Genomic DNA, 27,654 nt, shown 5'->3' on the forward strand with positions numbered 1-27,654 from the left:
CAACAACCAATCAATGAGGCGATATTTACAGTGGCGTAAAAAATATCGTTTTACTGGTTGGTTGCTGCTCCGCTGCTTGACGCTTGCTACGTCCAGTGTGAATTAGGCATTAAAAAAACTTTTTTTAAAAAAGAAAAAATATATGTCAAGTGTATAAAAAAAGTATTGAATACATTCTTCTTAATCAAAAACGGATCTGAAATAAATGTAATTAGCTATGTATTTCATTATGCAAGACACATAAGATAGACTTGAAAGTGACTAAAATTGTCAACTGGATTATGGTGAAGAAAAAACTGTGCCCGCGTCGCATATAAAACGCAATATTCTAGGGTCAATATGTTTTCATAGTACGAAAATTATTTGCGAATTGATAAAAAGATTATTACATACAATATTCTGCAGATATATAATGCATGAAAACAATAATTCAACAGAGAAGGGATGTTAATAATTGTTTACTTATTTTGTAAATTCATTATCTATAAAGTTTCTATATCTATGTATTATCACATATATTATTACACGTATATTATTATCACTATATATTATTACATATTATTTCTCCATAATTTAGTTCACGTCTATTATTTGTGAGTATATTTTCATGCCCCATAAACTGTGTCATTATATATATACATATAGGTATATTACATTTATATACATATGTCTATTATTTTTATATTTTCATTTATAATGCAAATACTGTGTTGAGATAATATATTTATAGAAGTGCAATTAATGCGATCCGGACACGCCAAGTTTTTTCTGCACTATAATCCAGTTGACAATTTTAGTTACTTTCAAGTCTATCTTATGTGTCTTGCGTAATGAAATACTTGGCTAATTACATTTATTTCAGATCCGTTTTTTATTAAGAAGAATGTAATACCTTTTTTATGCACTTGGCGTATATTTTTCTTTTTTTAAAGATGTTTTTTTTTTAGTTTTTTGTTCCTGAGTTACTTCGCGGATTAAATAAAAAGCAGCATTCTGATTTTGATTGCTCATAACTCCATTAAAAATCATCTTACTGTAATAAAAAAAAACATTCTTAAAGCTGAAACGTTGCTCTATCAAGTGATATAATTGCCAATTAAAAAAAATAGTGTATATACATATAAGTGTGAGCTAAAAATATGACATTACTTTTCTTTTAACTATTGCGCAATAATTATAAGAATAGTGTAATGTCATTTTTAGCTCAAATTTATATATAATTCTACATTTAAAAAATTAGTAATTGTATATCGTTCGATAGAGCAACGTTTCAGCTTTAAGAATCTGATTTTTTAATTGTAATATGATGATTTATAACGGCGTTATGAGCAATCAAAATCAGAATACTCTTTTATTTAATCCGCATGTAACTTGGTAACAAAAAGTCATAGGAACATTTTTTAAAAACGTATTTTTAAGAAAAACTTTAAACTTTCACATCAAATAGTCGAAAATTTCCCAACGATATTATAACGAATATATTCTGTACATAATTTTGAGTTAATGAAATACCGCAGAGCTTTTCCTCCGACTCAATATATACGTATCTATTATACATACGTGTGTACATACGATATAACAAATTCATTATATAAATTTCACTTTTTTATTATGCTCTAAATAATCAAGTCATAAAAAATATTATTTTATAGTACCGCAATAGAAAAATATAGATAAAGTGCATAACAACAATGTAAGGATACAAGAGAAATCTATCTAATCTAAGAACTTGTTATGTAATATACACGGAAAGAACAGTTTTACGGAATTTAGAAGTTTAGTTAAATATATAAATTTGAAAAATATTTTATTTGACCATCAAAACAATTATGTAAGGACGCTTGGTTGCTATAGAATGTCAAAACTTTTTGCAGCATTATCGTCAAGCTTGACTATCCTATATAATCATTTTGATGGTGACATAATTATTGTGATCTAACAAAATTATTTTCAAATTTATGTAGCTAAATTTTTAGACACTTTAACCAAAGCGTTCTTTCTATGTAAGTGTCGCTTACGTGATATCTAAGTTAATATATTCATTGACGATTATTACACGCAAATTCGAACTCTACATTGTGATGCTCTATGCGAAGTTAACAAAATGATTTTAAAACACCTCGACACGTAAATGAACGGCGATAATATCTGCGTTATAATGAATAGTAAGGATTATCTCTCTATTTTACATCGGAGCCCGGATACTTCCGTACATTACCGTTTTGTGGGAATTATCGCATGACAGAATACATGGAATCTCATCAGCGCTGCGCGTATATACATGCAACTATGATAAACGCTCCCATCTTGACACGTTTGCAAATCCGTCCGAAATTAAATGGGAAATTATTGGATTCGCGCGATAACGTCAAGCGCTCGCATAATAACATCAAATTATTTCGAAACGTCGTTATATTTATACAAAATTTTACTAAATAATTATTACGTCTCGAGTTTCTCACTTTATCTGATAACACGATATGGTAATACGTGCTTTCCCGAACCTTCTCCGACAATCTCAACCGCGCTTTCCTTGCGACCTACGCTACAGCTACATGATTACTCGGCTCTGACTCATAATTACGCGTGACAACGTGCATTAATGTCGTAGTTTCTGACACGCTCGAGGATCGGCACGAGGGTAGTTGGCTGCATTCAATCGCAATAACGCGTTCGCGGAGGGTTGTCGGGGTGACGTGGGTGGCGACAAGTGAGAGGGGTCAGGTTCAGAGTACAGGGGCTTCTATCAGGATTTACGTTCATGAAACGATCCCCCTACCTCTTTTCCCTGTCGCGAGATAACGTGTAATCGTAGTGACATATGTTTATTCCTCGTATGGAGTAGCGACGGATTTAACCCTTTCGTGCAAATACGTGCCCGTGTCATATAAATTGCGATTATTAAAGAAATATTGCGCTTATCGCCGTAAGCCGCGATTTGTTCGATCGTATTTTTCAAAAAAAAATACATGTATAAATAAAGAACTTTTCTGTACAATGTTTCCCTGAATACACGTAATATAAAAGTTTCACGGATATTTTTTTAATATTTAAATTTAAATTGCGAGAATGTACGAGAAAAAACATATGTTCATCTCAAATTACGGTATACATTTCGACGTGTATATTTTTACGTTGTCAACAATTTATTCGCAAAAATTTAATTGAGCGTAATGAAGAGTTGCGAGATAAAGCAGAACACAATTTACGAACGGTTGACATTAATTAGCGTAGTTTGTAATGTTACGAATCTATTTTGTGATACGCGAACTCTGACGTCGGTATCGATTTTAAATTATGACGCTCCATTCATTCGCATGTGCATCACGTCGAGATTTATTAATTTTGCACACAGCGGATTAGCACGTCGATTACCTACTTAATCAAAGTAGAACAAATTAATAATTGTCATATTAATATTGCCGGGCCATTTTTTACGTCGCTACTTTGTATCTAATTACATGTGGTATGTAAAAACTCAACAAAGCAGGATTGCAAACAAGCAAATATATAGTAGTAACTAAACGTGCAATTTTTTAAAATATGACTTATAAACATATCTATGCATGTTAGCGCGTACAAAGCGCGTACGTTTAATTTACACAATTTAACAAATTCATGGGCTTAAATACGTGATTTCATTACCAAATGTCGAGCATATATTGCAAATGAATTTTGTGGCTGCCTTTGATGGGGTATTCACGATAAATTCTATTATCTAGTAATTGCCTTTGATATGGAATCTCGCGTAAAATGAGCTTCCAATCCTCTTACATAATACGGTCATGGCATTCCTACTAGGATCGTATTGAATTTCTTTAACTCCCTTATTTCACAGGATCAATTAGATGATTATCGAGCAAAAGACTCAATGAATCAGATACGATATTTTCCTAACAGTGCACTAATTTACATTCATGTAATTTATGTATTTATATAGATCAATCTCTATGAATGATTTCGTATTTTCAAACCTCCGAAGAGAAAAGCCGAAAATTCCTATTTTGTGAAACAAATGTATTTTTAAGCGACATTTTTTGCAATGGTTTTTTCGGACGGTAGAAAATTTGTTCGGCGGTCGGTTCATCTTATAGAAATCAATATATCCATCGCTCGTCCGAACGAGCGATTCAAGCGGAGACATTGTTCTTCGCGTCATCGGATAGTCTCTCATGTCTCACGAGGATTTTCAGGCGAACTTCCTCCCAAATGGACGAACAGCGGAGGACACCCAGACGTGATTGGGTGCTTCAGGTGCGATGGGAGATTGATACGAGAAGCTGTTGAGATTGATTTCCGTGTCGGAAAACGGTTGGCAGTCGAGATCCCTAAAGGACCCCGTGGACACCCCGCGACGTTCTATGATCGCCACAAGTTTCCTTTCATCTTGGACGAAAATAAGTTCGAGAAAGAGAATCGTTTCCCGTGGGAAATGTAGTCATCTGTGCCGAGAAATTTCAAAATACCTGAGGGTAGTTTTCTACGATATTCGTGGATCTCCAAGGGAACCCAAAATTGCTACGTTTGGTTACGTTTCAGAAGTGCCGTAATGTACAGATTATTCCAGAAGATAGGTGTATTATTCCTTGAATATTTAAAACTTTTATTTCACAAAAATATAATTACAGTGAGTGCAAAAAGTATTCGTACAGGAGAAATTATTAAAAATCTTATTTGTAAAAAATAAATATTAATTCAGAAATTTTAGAAAATCATATGTAGATATCGATTATACACATAATGTAATAATTATTTAGAAAAAAAATATATATATATTCATATTATAATTACATTAAAAACTAATCTCAACGAATAAATTTTATTCGTTTAACTAGAAAATTTAAGATTATCTGTACAAAAATATATAGTATATTAGAATCCATATAGTAGAAAATATAATGTATAAAAGATGTGATATCATATTTAAGATTCTCATTTAAAAATTAATGTCAAAATTAATGTCTTTCTCTTAACATTCTATTTCTCGATAACGATAAATACTTTCGTCTACTTGCACAAATGGGCATCCTGAATGATAACATTACATCATCTAATTTACATGAAACTTATCAGTCTAGTATTTATAGCTTCTGCATTTAATAACGGAAACAAGATAAAAATACGATGTGTCTAATGAATATAACGAGTTACGAGTACGGCAGCAAACGAGCAGACGAGTGAGGACGGCTAGAACTGACGCTTATTGGTAAACGATGTAGACGGTTTCCACTCTGCTGATCGATGAACGTGCGTTTGTTATTACTAGTGTTTACCAATTAGTCTGCGTGCAATTATAATTGCAGGTATTTGCAAACCACGTCGGCCGCGACACCGCAATCCTCCCTCCATCAGCACGTCTATCCGCAAAATATCACCCTGCCGACACCCCCTTGTGTCACGTTAATTTTAATAAATGCCAAACGGTTTAAATATATTCACATGCATGCAGTTTGTCATCAATTGAAATTTTGCCGATTAGAAGCTGTTAGTAATATACGAATATATTATTTAAGAATTAATGGTATGTATATTTAAGAATTAAAAGATTAATGCTCAAATCTCCAAAGTTTAGTAAAATTGACATTAAGTGACAAGGAAACTGAGTAATATATTTAAAAAGCTAGTTCTTGATTTAAAAGAGAGATCAGCAATTCAATTATACAGACTGTGTAGATAGCGAATATCCGTCAACTTATTTTAATTCATTTATTTTCACAAAGTAGAGTGATGGAGAGGAAGCTGCGCATAATTTTTCCGAGATGATAGAAAAAGACTTTGCGAAACAGAACGTTCAACATAAAGTTTCGTTCATTTCATCCCGCCGGAAGGACTGCACATTTCAAACGAGAGGAATCACAGCGAGACGTGAAAATATATACACTCGCGAATCGCGCACGCAGTCGGGATAAAGAATAGACTTGGTTTCTCTGTCGACCGTCGCTGGAGTAGATCCGATATAACGATAGCGACAAGTTAAAGAGGATGCCGAAAGGATATCGGGGTCGCGCCGTCGATTGAACACGAAGGTTACGAGAAAGGTTAGGCAGCTCCAACCCGGAAAACTGATTCCCGGCCCGTATCTACAGTTCGGTCGAGTTGGAGAAGTGGACCTCTCATAGATTTTTCTTGCAAATAGATTTTTCTTCGAAGCACACAAGAGGATGGTCGTGAGGAAAGAGATACGGATAAGATCAACGTGAGACACGAAAGAGTAAAAAAAAGAAGAGATAGAACGAACCGATTTGGCGCATTTGACGTTATTGAAACAAAACTTCTTTCTAGATTTATCTCCAAGTACTTACGTTGCTTCTCGTCGAAACGTAAGTCACGTGGAAAATACATAGACGGCCCGAAACTCTCGAAGTTCATTCCGATGTTGCTGATAGTCTAGCGCTTTTATTTGACTGAGATTAATTAAGATTGATTAATTAAGATTAATTAAGATTGATTGAGATTAATTCTGAAAGATTGCGACGTACGTAGCGAAAAAATTTAGCCATTGATCTGAAAAGAAGTTCTCGTTCTACCTTTTTTTCTTTCCTTTTGATTTCGTACGATCGTAAAATCACGAATCTACATAATCTTCAATGTCTGTTCCGCTGGTCCGTTTGAAATAAGACAGCTCTGTCAATCCGAGTGAGGCCTTCAGGAATGCGACGAATCGATACCGTCGTCCGACTCCGCCGTCGTGCTCAACGTGAAAGGCAAAGTAGATATGCAAGCGGCTGCGTCGTATCTCCATTCATCTGCATACAAGCCAAAGTCCTCCATGAAGGCCAATAGACCGAGTCCTCGGAATCCCCGCAGAATCGACTTGCAGAACTCCCGGCTCCTTTGACATCAGAATTATTGTGTTCTGACGCTCTACGGTATGAATCGATAAGGTTGTCTGAGTTTTTTTATTCTCTTCGTCCTATAACTTAGTGAAATTCTTCTTCTCTCCCTCTTTCTAAAGTATCTCTTTTTTTTTATTGTACACACAGATTCCATGTCGGTCCCTCGAGGATCCTGACGTTCTTTGGATTCTTTGTATCATACAAATCAAATACCGTATCCTACTGCTTTTCGACGCGTAGAATCTTTGCGTCTCGGATAATCGATTTCTTATCCTCCTATATCCTTCAAAAAAAATCTTGCAAAATTATTTTTAAATTCCAACATAGATAATCTAGAGACATTTATAAAGCCTTATATTCCATAAATTTCTTAAGGCCCACTTCTATCAATGTAAATTAACTTTAATCTCGGTTTAATTTACTCTTTACCTTTGTCTACTTTCTAAATCTGAATCAGTGGCTATATAGTTACTGATTACCCAGTGGCATACTTGTCACTGGATAATCAATGAAGTTCAACCAAAAAAGAAAGAAAGTTTGAGCATTAAATAATTAAAATATTGATATTTGCGCGTTAATTTCAATCTTCCACTACTATAATCATTGAATTTATGTACTAAAACAAGATCAGCTAGGTTAGGAATCTCACATTTCATTCATTGATTACCAGTGGCATACTTGGCACTGATATCAGTAATTATCCTGATTTAGATTTAGATTATTTTTAGAAAAAGATGAAAGATAAGCTAGACCGAGATTGGAATTAATTTGCATTGGTAGAAATGGACGTAAAAGTTGAATAGTGATAAAGAAACCATGCGAAAATCTTCTAGGAAATCTTGCAATGAGAGATCACGCGCTTCTCGCTCCTTTGATACCGAAGTTTACGCTACATCCTTGAGCTTTTGGTGCAACGAAGGATACTATGCACGGGCGAGCTTATCCCTTTCCATGCTTCCATCTTTCTCGACAAGGGTCAAAGGAGGAATGAGGGTTAACGTACTCTGTGCATCCCTATCGAAACACAGACGTTAACCTTTGCCGAATCCTCCCTCATGCGCCATCACTCTCCTTTGAATACGGGATTGTTCTACGATTGGCCACGACGTGAGATCTCCGTTTGGCTTTGTCCAAACATTATTCCACAGGTCCTGTGTTACGGACTAAGCTATATCATGATACTTCTGACAATAGATTGAAACGGGCGTTTAGAGGAAACGTAACGATACGTATAACGAGGGGCGATAATGTTGTCACACTCAGTGAGTAGAAAATAGAGAACTTTGATGTAGGTTGAGCAGACAAATAAACTAATGGCATTACGTAACCACACGCCGTCAATCGTGATTTGTTATTCAACACTAGACACTAATGAAGCCATTTCGGCTCCGCTAATCAATTTCAATTTCTTCTTTTTTGTACTAAATTGGAACAATTAACTCTTCATTACTCGTGTGGAGAATATCCAGGTATACATTCTTTAAATGTATGAGTGATATTTATGAGCCTTCTACAATAAGTCATAAATCAGAAGTCAGAAGCTAAAAATTAACCAATCACAGTCGTCAATTTTTAGACTTCTGACTTCTGATTTATGACTAATGGTGTATTGTAGAAGACTCATTATACCTATTTTTTTAAATTATATTTAGCGCAAATTGTTTCACAATTTAAAAATTTGTTGCATTTATCTTTATCGTAATCTTTATATATCTTTATTGTAATATAAATGATGTAATATTGAAAATATGTATATGAATACAAATAATATTCTAATGATACAAATATAATATCAAAATAAATCTTCATTGAAACAAGAATAGGAAATTGCCAAATTGGTACCTTCGACAGTTTTAGCGGGATACTGACGGCGATTCTGTAGTGCTAAAAGTACGCTTCCTTCATTCGACAAATCAATTGTAGGACGACTGTGATGTTATTTAAAAGATCTAAGAATTTTCATGCTGAATTTTTTTACGCGAATGATTTTCATCCATCATAGAGTGAAAGAATAAAAGTCGTCGCGTGGAATGTTAACTTCCATCCGTGTTGCCAAGCGAGGAAAAGGCCGTCGGAATCCAATTAATCGATATTCGTCTACGTTAAAATGCGGAAACGATTGCCGTGCGCGCTCTCGGCCGAATTTTTTTTCGCAACCCCATGGAACGCGCGGCACGCTCGACGCCCCGCCACAAAGACGGCGTAATCGATATTGCGGATTTTTAAAAGCCCGGGATGCCGAGGCAGAGAAATGAGAGAGGAACTGTATGTCGATCTACCTAGAACTTAAGTATCTCAAGATCGCGGGAACTTATGTAGATACAGTACACGCATCATTAATATGCGTGCAAGTCGTTAAATTATTCAACGATGTTCGGTACGTAACAACTTCCGCAAGGAATTCTGAGAAATGGTGGAATCAATACGCAGGGTACGTAGGTTTGATCGTTTAGTGATCACAAAAGAATCACATAAACGATAAAAAAAAGTGCCGTTAAAAGTTGTACGTGTAATCTCTGCACGGAATAAAAAGTAGCTGTCGTAACTAAAAATTGCATGTGGTAACTAAATGGCAAATGTAAAATATGGACAGCTAAAATATAGGTATTACAGCTAGTGTCTTAACTGTGATATCTATATTATAGCATGCCACAGCAAACCATTTCGCTGTAGTTTATAAATTTATAGTTACGACAGCAAATATATTATAACAAACTAAGATTAGCTGCGGCAGAGAAAATCTTTTTTTCTGTGTGGATATGTATGATAAAGATAAATGCAAAAAATTTTTTAACTGCGAAACAATTTACGCTAAATATAATTTAAAAAAATGTGTTTAAAAATAGCATTCATACATTTAAAGAATTTAAAAGTCCGGAGTGTCAGGACCCTCCACACGAGTAATGCAGGCTTAATTGTCTTAATTTATCTTAAACTAGATACTTATATCATAATAACGATGTACTTATTATTGTTAAAGCATGTATAGACCAAGCAACTTTTGCATTCTTTTCCTATATTTTAATATGTAGTTGGTAATTTTAATACTCTTAAATTTTGAAAATGAATAAATATTTATCTCTTCAGGAACGAATTTTTAAAATTGAAAATAATTTAAGTTTTTGTTTAGTTACATTTCACTCAATTTAAATACATAGCAGCTAAATAAATATTACACCTATTGTGACGACTATTATTTATTTTCTCTTTGTTAACAATATTAAAATTAAAAAACAAACTAAACGTACAAATATATTTCAGTGTATTGAAGGGATTTAATTGTAGAATAAAAATATTTATTTTGGTATCAATTTATTCATGAATTACATATATAATGTGGTATAAAAATAGAATAACTCAGAAACACATGTTCATAAACGATGCATACATAACAAGCTGTGAGGGAAAACCAAACAAACAATCAAACACGCGATATTATTGTTACGTAAGGCGCTTTACATGATCCGTCTTCCTTCGAGAAGTCTTGATGAAGCCGAGGAACTGTAGAGCGGCGACCGCTTGAGTAAACCGAGCTCTGAATCCCCGTTAAGGATAAGTTACTACATGATGAAATGCGAGATAACACGTGCGAATTATTCAAACTACGTAGGTATCTAGTTCGCGAAAGTTACGTCCTCGCGTTAGGAAGCGTGATATGAATTTCAAAGGCATAGCGCAGGTAAGACAAATCTCAACGAGTACTGATCACGTTGAGTGCGCGAGAACTGCCTCGTGCGTTCACGGAAACTTTTGTAAAGGATACTGCAATAGCGGATCTATGTCGCGTTGCTCCGCGTGCTGGGTCTGCGGATCCACAATCGTCAACAAGCAAATGTATCGAGTGTGTCCCCTTAAATTTTCATGCCCAACGCATCATGAAGTTTAAAAATTAAAAGTTTAGTACATCTGTGTGTGACAAGGAAAATGTAGAATGATTCAAAAAATATAATAATATTTAAAGAAAACAAGTTTAAGAATTAAAAAAATGTAAGAGAGTTAAATCTCACAGTAGGGAGAATTTTATATTCTCCGAGACTTTTAGAAAATTTTAATTCTTCCTATATTAAACGTTTCAGCAATATCTCGATCGGCGTCATTAAATCTCGCCGGAGAGGAATCTGTGAAGTTTTAATATAAAAAGAAATAATGACAGTCGCAATAACACTCTTTTCATAGTTCTATAGTTCCTTATAAAAATAAAAAGAAGTTCTTCGCAGCTTTTGCACTAAAAGACCAAAATTAGAAGACCATAGCTTGAATTTTAATTTTTTAGTATAAAAAATACAGAACTTTTTTTTTATTTTTATAAGACTGTACAATTGTTAAAAGTGCTACTGGAACTATCATTATTTTTTTTTATAATAGAATGTCGTGTTAACTTCACAGATCCGGCGGACAGTACATTCTCGCCGGTACAATTTTCACAAGAAGCGTTTTACCGGCTTCCTAACAACCGACCGGCGATAAAGCACTCGGCACCCCTTGTGTGCGCCTTTCTTACAATGACGTGCTCGCGTGAATCACTCGCGGTGGCGGCGGCGATTAAAATCACGAGACGGCCGCGTGCGTGACCGTAAGTATAACAGGGATTAACCTGTAAACATGAGCACGGGCCGGATTGTTACCTGTAGCCAGTCGTACATATTGATCAGCTTCCTGGATTCCAAATGCAGCTTATAAATTATACTCAGGTCAGGGAGTGTGCGCGGAATGTCATCGTCGTTCTCCAATTTGCAGCAGTCGCACTGAAATATACATCTCCAATTAACCGTGCCGCGCGGTCTATCTATAAAAAGTGCAATTTTTTCGCGGTCGCCGATGAATTGCTCATGTAAGAGAAGATTAAATGTCGCGAGAAAAATGAGAACTGCGCGCAGCGGGACCGATGATATTTAAAAACAAATCACGATATAAAAATTCCAGTTATATTCGAGCATTGAAAGATATGAAAAAGAAAATTAATCGGAGTGGAGGAAAAATAAGTTAATTTCAAATACATATTTAACACGCAAATTATAATTCAAGGCGCAAAAATCTTCAATGTTACCTTCTCGCATCGCTTCATAATATTACAACGCTAACCCAATATTTAACCCTTAAACGCCTTTTTCGGTATGACATGCTCGGTTTTCTTTTTCCAATGCTTTTTTCCATGCTTATAACTTTTTTATTAATAAAGATACATACATTTTCTTGTTATATTTTCTAAAGTCTATCGCGAGGGGTAAACCGCTGACCAAAATCTTGTACACCAATGCCTAGCAATGCTTAATTTCTGGACATTACTGTCAAATTTTTTATGTAATGCCCAGTAATGTCCATTAATGCCCCAGTAATGCCCAGTAATGCCCTCAACGATTTCCCCCTTGGTCTATCGTTTTCGATTTAAAAAAATTGTTTAAATGTTTATTTTTATCAAAATTTATAAGCAGTCGAATTGATTTAAGCATCTAGTATGTTATTCACGTAGTGTGGCGTTTAAGGGTTAAAACAGTACAATGTCCCGTGCATGCAGATATTACATAAAAGTTTACCCATATTACATAAAAGTTAAATTTTGCAATTCCAAATTTCCACGAACAATTTCGGGCATGTTCCCACTATATGACAATGCGCACGATAAGAGAAAGTTAACTCAGTTAACTGAAATCGCGTGCATGAGCTATTCGTGCGAAGTTCTACTTCACTCACATCCAGATACATCTGTGGATCGCTCAATCCGGTGTGTATAGCAGCCCGCAAAGAGCCGCGAATATGATGCTTCGCTTGATTCCCATCGCTGTAGCAAAATATCTCGTGAGCCGTCACGCGATTCGGATCAATCAGATGAACGGAGAATACTTTTCGGTCTAAGTAATCGATCAGGTCGAGCAGCGCCTGCTTGTAAGCAGAACGCGACTGTCGCTGACTCATTTTGAGCAATTTCTGAAAAGGGGGCATGTGATAGTTAAACAGACGTCAGTAATCATTGCGTTTTCATCGACTATTTTTATTTCAGAACCGTAATTTTCCGATCGTTCGCACTCGATAGCGGTAGTGTATTATATAAAAAACAAAACTCACCTTTATGTGGCTTCGCATAAAACAATAAAATCTTATTAATCGTGTAATAAAGTAATATGAAAAATTATTCGTGTGTTATCAGACCTTATCTTGTCGGATTTGATATAGAAGATTGTTTTAATTTGCAGTATGAAGTAATTTAAATACATTTCGTAATGTTACATGGAAAAAATAATTTTGTTGAAGTATTCAAAAATTTAGTTATAAATATAGATCTAAAAATAATTTTATTAAACTATCAAAATAATTATGTAGGACACTCAAGCTGATTGCCAGAATGTCAAAAATTTTGTATTACTCATGCATGAGTTTCTTATATATGGCTCAACAAAATTATTTTCAAATCTGTATCTATATATAGTTAAATTTCTAGATACTTCAAAATCGATCTTTTCTTTTATAGATTAAAAATATTATGTTTTTCTAGCACAAAGGATTAGTAAGAACAACAATTAAGAAAGTATAATTTTGCACACCTCCTTTAGTTGCAGACGATTAAGTTTCTCTTCCACATTGATAATTTCGGAAGTCGTTGTGGTGCTTAAACTAGCTTCTCGAATCGTCTTGATGTGATTGTTAAGATCGATTTTAATTTTCTTAATTTCTGAATCTTTGGAACCTTCGACAATTTTTATAATAGATTCAAGTTTCGAGAGGAGTTCCTCCTTCGATAAAAATCCCAATAATTTCATACAATCTTTGTATTCGGGGGATTCTGTGAGATCATTCGTGTAAACCGCTTTGGTGTAAACCTCCCGCAACTGAAATGATTGTTCCACAATTCCGATTTTTAGCTCGACGTATCGTTTTCTTGCTCAATAAAATGTCTTTTATTTTGAGTCAATAAAGCGCTATATTACCTGTTTACCCATTGGCGAGCCTGGCAGTGATGCAACCATGCAGTGTAAACATCTCAAAATAATTAAAAATTGATTCATAAATATATGAAATTTATTTAACAATTGTTCCAACAATTCCTACAAAAAGTAAAATTAAAAAAATGGTTTGGAAACATATGAGATTACCAAAAATTATGTACATTAGTAACAAATCTGAGACACATTTAAAAGTCGTAGGTACATCTGTTGAATAAAAGTTTTATTTCTATTAAAAAATTTTCCATCCTTCTATTTTCAATATAAAACAGCTTGATAATGGACTGTTATATTAAAATTTTTCAGTAACGTAAATTTCATAATTATATATATTATTTAACAGGTATCATCGTTTCGTTCCTAATAGCTATAATTTTTGCAATCCTTTTTAATTCTCGTAAATAAATTATGCGAACCATGAATTCTATATCGCTGAGCTTTTTATCTCCACTCGCATTCAACGTCTTCAAATATTTAGCAATAGACGGTAAACTTTTAATTTCCGCGATATTTTCAATAGTGAGTTCAGATATTTTTTTCTTAATGTCTTTTGGTTGACAACAAAGAGAACTCACATTGTTCTCGTAAAAATGTTGTATCATGCATATCTGAAAATCATCATAATTTATAATAATCAGCCGATTGTCAATTTATTAATTGGATTTATGATTGCTCGTTACCTTGTAATTTTGCAAGAAATTATCCACCGAAAAATCATAAAACAGGAAAATGTCAGTCAGCAACTGAAACGCTCGGCCGATTAATTTAAATGGAATCTTTGTAGAGAAAACAGTGTTCTCCAATACATCGGCTAGTGTTTTGACTTGCGTTTGTGTATAGAATATCTGAATATAGAGCCGGCGAATTATTTATAGTCATCGCGCAAACATTTACGCTGGACGTCAAAATATTTTTGTTTAACTTGCCTGCACGACTAACTTCGACGTGACGTCATATGTCAATGATTTATGCACGACGTGCAACGTAGTCGCGACACCGAAAATGAGTACGAACTTCAATGTGCTCCTATATGAACTGAAAATTATTTATTCATCAAAATTCGGATATTCCTTTTAAGGTTCATGTAATTTTTTAACGCATTGTTCATGCATTGTAACGTTTTCAAGAATACCTCAAGACCAAGATAAAATCGTGTAACACATTGATGGGGAAGCTTTCGAAGTCCGGTAAAATTATAATTAAAGGATCCTCCGGATCGTGATATTCCGCAAACATTTTTTTTAAGACACGCATAGTGCATTGACTTTTACGCACTTCAGGAACATGGTCCTACGAATGATAATTTATTTAAAGATTGCAACAGAAACTGTTTACTCCTATACGTATAGTGCTATTAGCGCGAAACTAACCGATTCAGATTCACTGACTGATTCAGATTCAGAATTTGAATTTTGATGAATAAATTGATATACAGTGTCTTCGATGATGTTTTTCACGCTGTTACAATTTCTGCTACAAATCATTGCTAAATGCGGCGTTATTTTACTAAGCTTGGACACTACGGTGTCGAAAAGTGTCATATGATCGGGGACATTTACTCCTATAATTTGAATTCATTTACTTGTTAATATGTTTATCAAAAATCATTGAAGAAAAATTCCCTAAAAACATTAGAGAAAAAATCCTTAATAGGCAAAAATTATTTTAGTATATTTTTGAAAAGATTTTTAATCGATTTTAGCTTATCTAAATTTCGTGTTGAAAAAAATGACAATATTTTATAAAAAATATAGCGTTTGTTTTCACCTGTTAACAAAATAGCCGTGGCTATATTGTGAAATGATACATTCAACGGAGTCGCTTTTATTTTCGACACGAAAGACTCCAAATTGGATATAACTTGTTGGAACATTTTCGATCTGACATTCTGAAATATTAATGCATTCTGTTAGATATTCTGCCGTTTGATTGAAATTTATAGCTAGTGCTAACACACGATAGTTATACCTCCGCAGCCTGCTCGATGTATCCCCATGTTTCGTTATATGCAATATACCAGGGTTCATTAAAATACGCCGGGCATTTAACTTTCTTTTTCTTCTTTCCAATTTTGTAACTTCCTTTGTATGCAAATACTCCCTAAAGTCACGTTCAATATTACATTTTTAATTAGTTCCGATACTCTGTTACATCAATACTAACATATTACTGTCCTTGTCGTTATAGAATTTATTGTGACTAAATTGCATTAGTATTAATTATAAAAATCATTATGCATTGAATTATATAATTAGAGAAAATCAGAAATTCCTTACCTATTTCATACAAAATAATCTTTTCATCAATTGCCAATTAGCAATTATCGTTAATTTTATTTATTAAAAAATTTTATTAATTTATTAATTTTATTTATTTTTATTTCTACAATTTTATTTCATTTAATTTATTATTTATCGAAAATTATTTTTTTTAATTCTTAAAAATATTAGAGAAAGAAATTCTTAATTGGCAAAAATTATTTCTAGATATCTTTAATCAAAATTAATTTAATTTCAATACCTATATGATTTTTAAAAAATTAAATATTTTAAATGCCAATTTTTAAAGAAAAATCGAAAACAAAAGAAATTATACAGAATGACGTTATTCACAAAGACAAAAGTAATGCGAGAATGACGACGGCATTCTTCATAAACTTTTAAAGCGTGCAAAAGCGACGGACTATGAATCATTATTCGGCATTTCGGCGCGCTAACTTTACACTTTGAGGTTAAGCTGGCGATAGCAACAGGTTGCACGTGTCGTATCGCTTACCTTGGACAGAGAAACGTTCTCCATTCTGCGACCGGCGTCAATGCCGCCAAGATGGGTATATCCGTCTTAAACACACGCTTCTATCACACAGATAAAAGAAACGGCAATTATTTACAGCACATTACGAACCGATGCGAATAGACGCGAATGGGCGCGAACAGCCAGCTGCGTAGTCGGTAGCCGAACCAAGCCGAACGCAACTAACGCAACCGAACACTGCTGACTGCAGATGTCAGCTGACACGAAAATATTCTTGTGCCGCTAGCTGGCGCCATGTACTGACGTCTGCTAGAGATCCTATAGTTCGCATGAATAACTGATCTTCGCACGATCACTCAGCAGGACAGCTCGGTAATGAATATTCACATATTTGGTGTTGTATACATACGTCGTGTATTCCGATGAACAATAATATGATAAATATGATGACTTAAGGAACAATAGAAATGAAATATAAATTAATTTAAGAATAAGGTATGTATTTGATATGTGTGTGCGTGCGTGCGTGTGTGTGTGTGTGTGTGTGTGTGTGTGTGTGTGTGTGTGTGTGTGTGTGTGTGTGTGTGTGTGTGTGTGTGTGTGTGTGTGTGTGTGTGGATTTTTTTATAAAAATTCAACTTAATACATAAAAAAGAGTACTGAATTTTATTAAATATTTATTTGAATAGTACTAATGAAGTATTTACTAAATGTAAATATATATTTATGTAATTTAAGTATAATTTTTTTTATTTTGAATAAATGCTTATTTATTGTAAACAAATATTTCGTTAATACCAATTCAAACAAATATAGAATAAAATTCAATAATTTTTTTTTATAGTATATTAACCAATTTAATGTTGGAAACTATTTATTATTTGAGTGTTATACAACAATATTTTTAATATTCTCTCTTAATACCTTTAATCATAATATACTTTCAATACTTTTAACAAAATATTAATAAAATAAATAATTAATCACTACCTTTCGATATTAAACTATAAGTAATAGAAATAGCAGAAATGAAAATAAAGCTCATTTTTTATTTATATTCTTTAACTTATTAATTAGTTCTTAATTTCTAATTCGTTCTTTGTCTTTAATTATATTCATTGATTTATTAATTATTCGGGAATTCATCAATCAAATATCCCGTGCAGTTCTATAGAGACGAATTAATTCGTCCACAGCAACCATAAAATTGAAATACCTTGATTTATTTCTAATATAAATTCAAGTAAATAAGTATATACAGGGTGTCCCATTTTAAATAATACTTTAAGATTTCTCGAAAACTATGGTAGATACGGAAAAATATTTTAAACAAAAGTTGTAACATTCAAGAGGTTTTTAGCCGCCGGTTAGTAGACACCTTGGGTAATGCTAATTGTTGGAGGTACTGTAACTTCCAAGCCTTATAACTCAAAAAGTACTTAATGAAAATGAACTTAATTATAGTGTTTTGAAAAGCTCTTGCAATCAGCTATTAGATAATGGAATCAAAAATATGGTGTTCCATTTATAAACATCGATATGACCTTGATCTGACCTTAAAGACGCCACCCAAGGTCAAATCAATCTTCTTATATCCCCCTCCGAACCATACAACTTTTATTTGAAACATTTTACCACAGTTTTCGAGAAATCTTAACGCATTATTTGAATTAAAATGAGACACCTTGTATATTAAAACTAAAGACAGATGTTTTTGGATAAATAAGTAAACAATATACTTATAATGTATTATATAAAAATATTATGATTAAAAATACGAATTTTATAATCCTTAAATTTTTCTAATGAGTTAATTCGTCTTATCCGCAAAAGTTTTTTCAAATGATAAGTTAATTAATTTTCCTTAATCAACAAATTAAAAAGGAAGTGCTACATTTTTTACGTCTATTTTTCTATCTATCATTATTATTTCACATACTAAGTACTTCTGAAAAAGTACTTTTCTCTAGAATATGTGACAAAATATCTGGCTATACCATTTCTATCGCATTTGAATAAACATTCAATAAAGCAACAACGCAATTCGTCCTCATCAGACGTAACCGACGTGCATGTTCGAAAGTCGGATTCCGGCTACGTCGAAAGGGGACAGAAGAGACGTCAGGGTGAAGGCAGGAGGGTTGGGGGATATAAATCGATGCGCAAGCAGCTTTGCGCGAGTTGTTCTCGTTTTGCGGTTGGCCGTAGCACCTGTGCCCCGCGTCGCCCGCCATCGCGGGTGGCGGGGTAGAAAATAAATGCGAATCGATCGGCAGCTTAATCATTCGGGCAGTCCCCCGTCTCCCCCTCTGCGTCCCTCTCGTTGAAAGAGCAGCGGAAAGGCTCGGCTGCTGGGGGACAAAATGCTCGCGAGAGCCCCGTACCCGAAGCCAGAGATATTGCCCTCTGAAAGGCATACATACGCCCTGCGCGACTCGATCACGGCCGCATAAAGCACTCCGGCGCAACAAGAAAAATGCGCCGGGAGACGCGCTATAAAAATCCAGTCGGCGCGAATAAAGCTCTATTTCGACCCGCGATAATACGATTGCTGCTTTTAACCAATTTCCAAACGTGCCTTGCATTACCATGCCGACTTATCGGCGATTCGCAAAAATTCTGCTTTCTTATGGGACTACCAGGATGATCCAAGAATAAATGAATTTAGCAATTTTTCATTGCACTAAATTATTCAATATAACAAGAAATATTCGAGATACAATCTATTTGAGATACAAGTTTATAAAATTTTAACCAGGTAAAAGAGAATAGTACGTATAAAAAAATCTGTAATAAAAAAAAATAAAGTAATAAAAAATTAAAAAATGAAGAATGGAAGAATAAAACAATCAATTTTCAAAATTTCTTTTCGTTTTTTATACCTAGAAAAAAATTTTGTTGATATGTGACCGTGTGATAAAAACCTTCTTGTTGTCCTGATCAAAATTTGATCATGATAAAATAAAATGTTTTTTTAGGACAAAACAAAAGTTTTCGTTAGTCATATATTCTAACAAAAACTTGATTGTTCTAACCAAAAATTGATTAGAATAACCAAATTTTGGTTAGGACAACAAAAAGGTTTTCACATATCAACAAGACTTTTTTTCTGAGTGTACACTGAGAGAAAAAAATAGTTGGAATAACTTTAATTTAACTATAATTTATAGTCATTTTTTAGGACAACCATAAATTTATAATTGTTTTGATCATATGAATTATAGTAATCTGAACACTAAATTATAATCATAATGACCATAATATGTATTCATTCAATTAATTGGATGATTATCTTACACATAAATCATATTTGTATATAGTAAATTATACTATAAAATGTTGTAACTATACATATAAGGTTATTGTTACTAACATTATAGCAATAATAACTATAAAAATGATGCTCCTAACCATAATTATTTTACCATGCAATTATAGTCACAATTATGATATATTTTTCTCTCAGTGTAGCTGATTTTTTAAAATTTGATTTTCTTCTTAAAAAATTAGGACATTTGGAGTAACAGCGGGATAGAACGAGTATCGTTTACATTCAAATTCACACGCGTAGTGTAATATATTGAAGCTACAACGCTTTCTGTATGCGCTTCGCGCATCCCCTTCCGAAGCTCCTCACCTAGCGGAAGAATGATCAAGCATGCAACCATTCGGGGATGATTGACGAGGCGTCACGGAGATATAAAAGCGTTATATGGCGTGGCACGATGCGCCATTCTAGACTGGAGCAGTGAACTTCTCCGATATGTACGTACAGGATAAGCCAGAAGTCGCTTCACTTTGAAAAAACGGCATATCGAAAGAAATTTATCTTAATAAGGTATAGCTCGCGAAAGTTGCCTAAGTATGTGGTTCTTCTGATAGAGGAATCATTATATACGTAAAATTTGTTTTCAATATACACGTAGTGTATTAATACGTATACTCTGGGGAAAAAATGTCTCCAATGGATTGACGGCCTCATCCTGTATATCGCGTAACTGCATTGTTATATATCGCGAGAAACGACACTCGTTACAAAAGCCAACCGACTTTGACTTTTACGCCTCGAATCGCAGCCATCAAATGTTACTCTGGCAACGCAATGAGCGACTTCTCCCGATGTCGTAATCGTCTAGTTTCAGCAATTTATACATGACGGCGGATCATAAACTTTACGATTACTCTATTGCGCAGTTTTACGCGCGAATCGTCCGAGTTCCTCGCGTGCGAATTACCGCCGACGTAGTTACGCGCGTTAAAAAAGGTTCTCGTATTTTTCCGTCTGCAGTGCACGAACGACTGTTCATGCAGTCGTTAAAAATTTGAGAAGATAAAAGTACGTGAGAATTTAAGATGCGAGAGAATCCAAAACAATTAAAAAGTGTCAAAGTAACACTTCCTCGAATCAGGAGCGGTTCCAGACAATATGTGTCTAAAGACGTCATAAAGACATCTTAATACTACAAATGCTTCGAAGCATTTTTTTATTAGACAATCAACAAATTATTTTTTATTAGACAATTAACAATTTTTTTTTATTAATCAATCAAATGTTTTGAATCATTTGTAGTGCTAAGTGGATTCACTTGACGTCTTTTGACACATATTTGGGACATACATGTTTATTTCCAAGCATTGAATTCTATTTCTATTTTCAAGAATCAGAAAAAGATAGAAGTTAAGTTATCTGGGTTTAAAATTGATTTTACATTTGTGGAATCAGGTCTAAAAGATATCTAAAGGACATCATAAAGACATCTTCTAGACATTGCGTGTTGTCTGGGACATGATTAGCATGAAATACATTTCCGTCGTGAATAAAACGTCGCTTCGTCGTTCAATTCCATGAGAAACTCGCGGACGAGGGGAATTATTTTTCGAAAGGAAAACACCACTCGAATCGTCACTGCGCTGTCGAGAGAATGAGATTTTACGGCGTCAGCTTTCTTGTTCTGGAAACTTTCGCGGGATAAAACGGCCGGTGGTTTACGAAACGGGGACTCAATTCCTAGCGTTCGTAATGAGCGTCATTGTTGGCAGTACTACCGCCCAGCCGCTTTCTTCCTCGAGGAGATTGGACTTTCCCAGCTTGTGAGGAACGGTACATATACTCGGTTGTGTCATGAGCAGGGCTGTTCTTAGAAACTACAATACCCGTTGCCACGATATTCAATAGGTCGCACTCAAGGGAGGCGTGCACATTCTCATGCTAAGATAAGAGCATGATAGGGTAGAATAATTTCCGTTTGTTCGTACACCAAAGTGCAATTTTGATTTTATTCTGAAAAATGTTGAAATTTAGAACAGAGGATGGCTTATCTGATTGTCATTTACATTAATAAAACGACATGCAATAAAATTCTCTATCTATAGATGTTTAGTATTCTAGATTTTATCTATCTTTTTTAAGATTTTTGTTTGAAGTTCAAAAATGTACTTCTTATCTTTCTGTAAGATTTTCTCTATCTAGTTTTTATCAGAGACATTGTACGTGATATTTATTACAAAATATATCCAAAGAAAATTGCTTTCGGGATTTTTGTAAACTAAAAGATTAATAAAATTACAAAAAAAATTGAGAAAATTTGAAAAAATGTAAGAAAAAATATTTTACTTTCGTTAAAAATTCGATTAAACTTTTATCACAGCTGACTTTCACGTGACATCAAATAACAATAGCATGGATGTGTCTCCGTCCCTCGTTCTCTATTATCCGTCCGTATGAGAGAAAAAACCTCAAGATTACGAGGACGTTCTCCGGTAACGGGATAATAAAGCGACGAGCATTGTAGCTTCGCCGTGGACTTTTTGAAGTTGCTCTATCTCCAGCTCTTCTATTCCATTCGCCATTTACGTTATTTTCAGCGTTTTTCTTTGTATGTCCTTCTTCCTCTCTTTCTCTTTCGCTCTTCCTCTCTCTGTTTCTCTTCCCTTGTCTCTTTTCACCGAGAATAAAAATCTTCAGGAACTAAAAACTTTGCAATCTTGAAGAACTAAATCGCGATCCTTGTGGTAGCCTGAACTTCAAGTAGCTCCTTCGAAGCGCATTCATCTTCAGAACAATAAAAAAAGAAACATTTCAAACATCCAAGGTATTTCTATGAAGCTACAAAATACTAACAAGATATCGTCTTTGTTGATTTTAGCGAACCGGCCTTTGACAATCGAGGAGCTGAGGGATTCGATATCTTCCGAGTTGGAGGGCAACCCACCCCTGTGGATCACCAGGAGACCAGGCAAATACGGCGTGGACGTTTACATTAACAACGCAATGATCCTCTTGGAGCAGAGCAATTTCCAGTCGAAATTGAAAGTTAACGGCGACACCATGACTCAGGTAAATATTTCTATATTGTCATATTATGACAATAATATTTGCATTTATATTTTAGTACTTGTAAACGTTAGTGAGCTTTAAAATACCTGGATCTATTATTTTTAATGAAATCCGGAATGAAATTTAAATAGCGTTGTACGGCAAAATAAATAAGAAATTGAACGTACATAAAGCTCTCTAATGATCTTGTATATGTATAGATTAATAAGCAACAACTACAGCCGTTACACAAAAAATACAGCTGCTGTATACATCGTGCATTTTGCGATAAATTCAGTAAATCGCGAGTTTATCTCAATCGTTTTTATTCCTTTCGCATTCGATCTCCACTTTTCTAACCGATTTCCCGACAACCACTTCAACCGTCCCGGTATGCCGGTGGCGGCTTTCTAACGAGCTTTTAATGAGCTTTACACGCGTTCACCTTAGCTGCGAGACCATTAGGCTGATGGATATCGCGGGCCTCGATAATGTCGAATGGCGCTTCCTGGCATTCGCACTCTCTCGCGAGAGTCATCAGCTCAGTTATCGATGGAACGTCTAACGGTTTCACAACTCCTTGCAAATTAAACCCAGTGTGTTAACGTCCGATTTATAATAATCAACGCGTCGAACTGTAAGTTATTTGAGAATTACGGACGATCTCGTGCCTCTTGTCTTTCAATTAAATATCGAACGAGAACGACAATCAAAATGGGAATTTATTTACGAAAGGATAATTGCCAAAGTTGTAAAATTTCGCATGTGGTAAATTAAAACTGATAAAAATTAAATTGATCTGTTTTATTAAAAACAATAAAATAAATAGTAAATCTTTTTATCGATTCTAATTTACAGGCAGCTCCAATCTATGTTAATAAACATTTGTAATTCTGTTACTATTTTTCTCGTTAAAAATTAATATAACATTTAGTAACATTTATATTTCCAAAGTTTTCATTTTAAAATGTATTTCAAATATTAATTTGAAATAAAAAATAATAAAAAGATATTTTATTATTATAAGATTTTATTACTATTGATTCGTTACTATTAATTTCATTTTTCTTTAAACTCATAGATTGTTTAGTATGATTTACTAATTAAAGCAAAAATATCTTTTTTCATAAAATTATGTGAATATATCTTAAGGTGCAATTTCATGCAGCGAAGGAAAGCTGGCTTTTTATCCCCACTCCATCAATTTTCGTATACAACGAAGTTACGCTCAAAATTCGATATTGTTCAACTAATAGCGGACATCGCTCAAATATATGACATGTCATGTCATGTTCATGGAATCGTATGTCTTTCAATTAATTTTGGAAGCGAAACAAAGAAAAAGCCACGTTCGCTGCGATTTTTGGAAATAGATGTTATCCAGTACTTTTTCTTTTTTAATGATAATTGTATATTAGCAATTGCAACAGCTATGCGTCGCCTCCGAATCTTTGTTGCAGCTGTAGTTGCTACTATACGGGTATATTCTTTTACATACTCGATGTATTGAGCGCTATTAGTTGAATAATATCGAACTTTGAGCGTAACTTCGCTATATACGAAAATTGATGGAATAGGGGTAAAAAGCCAACTTTCTTCGCTGCATGAAATTGCACCTTTAGTGTTACATATTCGTCTTTTTAATAGTTTTTTCTAATTTATTCCATTGGACAAAATCGTGGAATAAAAACTGGAATTTATCATGGCTTTTTTTTCCACTCACTTTTCCAACCAACTCTGAATTTCCCTTTGGAATGAATTTAGAAATTCAAAATTGGCATGTTATACGATGCACACAGGTTGCTTAAAATCTCACATAAATCCGTCCCTTGAAAGGATAACCAACGCAATTCGACCCGATTCGGTATACCGTGTGTAGTGTTTTGCTCAAATGCAGCCGAGTAAATTCGTTAAAGGTTCATGGGGACTCTATCAAACTGGAGTCTTTTTCAAATACCTACCCGTAAATTCGTCGCCAATGATGTAGCCCCCTTTTCATCGTATCCGCTGGCTGATTTGGGTTTTCGGTCTCGTAGAGAAGGCGGATCTCATTTCAGGTTACCAGACGAATCCTTTAATCTATAGTTAAAGTACCATCACCTGATGAAAATCGCACGGGACTAGTCGGGCTACGACTAATCCCTTCGACGAGCTCTCCTGCAGATCAATCTCTCTCTTGCCTCCCGGTAATATTAGGGAAACTTTTCTCATCCACTTAACCCGCAAGTTCCATTGCCTCGGCAACTTCGTGCTCGTTACCAGCGTATGAAAATATCGGTCTATAAATCGCGTCTTTCCCCCCCATTTTTTAATAGATATGAGTTCAAACTAAGACAAAAACTACCATTCTTTCTCTATCTTCATGAAAAATCGTGTATGCATTAAATTACAAAGAAAAAATTTAGCGTTTCTACAATTTATTGTTATTTTCAGAGAATAAGAGAGAATTGCGAAAATATATGTTTAGTTCAATTTGGTAGCACAGATAATTATAATGTATCATATCAGATTTAATTTACATTTAATATAGCTAAAATTACTTTGTTAATGTATTTATTACATGCAAATATCATGATAACAAGGATAACTGTGATGAGGAGCTGAATTATTGTGTGTAGCCAATTTGATGTAAAAACTATAATTTCCATGTTGTACATTCCGTGAAAATTAGTGATAATGATTGATTGTAATATTATCATTAATAATTGCGAGTGCGTCAATTAGGATGGCGACGATACGTTGCAATAACTTACATTAATCATCCGTAATTATTAATTGCACGATGATTCAATAATGCGTGTTTGATACGTACATATAGTTAGACGAAAGTGAAATAATCACAGTCGATAACCGCAATATATTAAATATTTACAATATCTAGATTGAAGTAAGAGATCTCAAATTTTAAAAAGAGAAGAGATTATAAAAAGAAATTATAAAAAGAGAAAGAGAAAAGGGGAAGAAAAAGAGAAAAAAAAATTATATAAATTTATTATTAAAAAATTTTTTTATAAATTATTTTCTTACACTGAAAGAAAAGATTGAATATGGTATAGCATTTTTAATTGGTTGCAGCAGCCAATTTTTGCGTTAGCCTATCGAAATCTTGTACTGACATTGCGGATAAGTTAACGCAACCAGAAATTGACTGCTGCAATAAAAAATTGGCGATTGCAGCCAATAAAAAATGCTATGCCATATTTTACCATCTAATTTGCTGCAGCAGCCAATCTTTTCTTTCAGTGTAATCGTTTAAAAACGTTTCATTTTCAAAATGTTATAACACGCACACACACACACACACACACACACACATATATTAGTACTTCATTTTTTAATTTCTTCCTTTATTATGTTATGTTCCAATTGTCCTTTATTATGTTATTCAAAGATTCACTTTGCTGCGAAAATTCAATATGCTTTTAGAAAAGCATATTGACTTATATTGGACTTATATCAATACCTAATTTTATAGAGAAATCATATACATTTTTATCCTGTAGAACTGTAGACCAGTGGAGACATAAAAGTATTGCAAACTCCTTTTCAGCGTATATATGACTATAATAGGAAATGTCTCAACAATAGAACGGGTCAGCGATCCGTTTTCAGTTGGTGCTCGCTCCCACGAGCGCGTTGCATATCTATCAACTTGAGAATAGATTTATGCGCATTGTCCCCATTCGTATACTCGATAGACATACGTATTCCATTATCCGTCGTGTCTCAGATCGAAGCAAGGAGTTTCGTTCGAGTTTTACAGAAAAATATTCCGTCGAAATCTCATCCCCTTTATCGTGATGCGTTTTTTACAGAAGTTTGTCGCGAAGAATTATTCGATATCGTCACGATACACGTCGAAATTTTTTTCGTATGATAGTGACTGGAACGCGTTCGTACTTCGATCTGAGTATGTTGCATCATTTTTAACTTTTGAATTCTGCTAGAACTAACGAGAAATGTTGGTGGAAATGCGATAAATTATCGGCATGACACTTTTTTTCCAAGTTCCGTGATATTTTCTATTTAAGGGGATCCTAAAGCGAAGCTCGAACTCCGACAAAATCACTAGATGGCACTGTTTTTCCAGCGCATCGACATGTGTGTGTCTCTATACTACCACATTAGAGATCCTATAATCAGAGTTTGGCGAATGTGGACCAAAAATGGCGGATAGAGAGAGATAACAGATATTGCTTTCTCGTATGAACGCATGTGCAGAAAGTGTTAGAATACGTGACGACAATACCTGAAGAAACCAATCAAGTTGATCAATTGGCCGAATTGTGTAATTGTAATTTGTTAATTTTCTCTTTGTTCGAGATTTTGGAACGACCTCTTTGACACAGGTTTTACTCATCTGCTTGTAGCTATCTATCTCTTTCTATTCTTTACACTCGTTTTCCGACAATGTACGAAATTATCCGAAGAATACCGAGTGGGCCAAGGTAGAGAACCAATCAGAAGTTGTGCCCGCTTTCGCCAAACTCTAATTATAGGATCTCTATACCACACCAATATCTCACGCAACTTATGATACATTCAGTCGCACATTCATGTCAATTTTTGTATAACAAATTCGTCGCGATAAAGCGTCTAAGTCTAATTCTAAGAACTCGACGTTATTTGTTCGTGCAAATTACGTGTTTGTGGATGACTATTTCGTAAGTACCTACAGGTTGCAAAACTTTCGTACCAAGCAAATGTCACGATTTGACAGCTTGAGACGCCATGTTACATTAGGGCTGCGTTCGGAAACGTCGCTCGGATTGCCTCTGATTTAACATTAAATGTTAAATAAGGATAGGTG

At 34.3% G+C, this 27,654-nt stretch overlaps 2 protein-coding genes across 7 annotated transcripts in view; one reads left to right on the forward strand and one right to left on the reverse strand.

Moving 5' to 3' along the window:
* Fas1 (fasciclin 1 Fas1 domain-containing) overlaps positions 1-27,654 on the forward strand; it is a 379,369-nt gene that overhangs the window by 215,946 nt on the left and 135,769 nt on the right. For all 6 annotated transcript variants that reach the window (XM_018450497.1, XM_018450496.1, XM_018450501.1 and 3 more), the window contains exon 4: positions 22,675-22,865. In XM_018450497.1, the coding sequence (XP_018305999.1) occupies positions 22,675-22,865 (191 nt within the window). The remainder of the gene's footprint in view (positions 1-22,674; positions 22,866-27,654) is intronic.
* On the reverse strand, positions 10,151-16,727 carry Orc3 (origin recognition complex subunit 3). The gene is made up of 14 exons (XM_018450502.1): positions 16,550-16,727; positions 15,743-15,874; positions 15,542-15,662; positions 15,145-15,335; positions 14,907-15,064; positions 14,701-14,809; positions 14,455-14,619; positions 14,191-14,382; positions 13,760-13,876; positions 13,376-13,660; positions 12,528-12,761; positions 11,452-11,581; positions 10,600-10,660; positions 10,151-10,371 (listed from the first exon to the last, which is right to left on the reverse strand). Exons 1-14 carry the CDS (start codon positions 16,571-16,573, stop codon positions 10,278-10,280), a joined length of 2,013 nt encoding a protein of 670 aa, XP_018306004.1. The 5' UTR covers positions 16,574-16,727; the 3' UTR covers positions 10,151-10,277.

Source organism: Mycetomoellerius zeteki, unplaced genomic scaffold (assembly GCF_001594055.1).
Source record: "Mycetomoellerius zeteki isolate Tzet28-1 unplaced genomic scaffold, Tzet1.0 scaffold285, whole genome shotgun sequence".
NCBI classification, from domain to species: Eukaryota; Metazoa; Arthropoda; class Insecta; order Hymenoptera; family Formicidae; genus Mycetomoellerius; species Mycetomoellerius zeteki.

Bases quoted from the DNA above. Each gene is read 5' to 3' on its own strand.
- Orc3 (XM_018450502.1), bottom strand. From the start codon at position 16,573: ATGGAGAACGTTTCTCTGTCCAAG. The intron at 15,336-15,541 runs GTGAAAACAAAC...TTCAAATTATAG, and splicing joins CACGGCTATTTTGTTAACAG to GAGTAAATGTCCCCGATCAT. The intron at 12,762-13,375 runs GTGTGCAAAATT...CCCCCTTTTCAG, and splicing joins ATCGTCTGCAACTAAAGGAG to AAATTGCTCAAAATGAGTCA.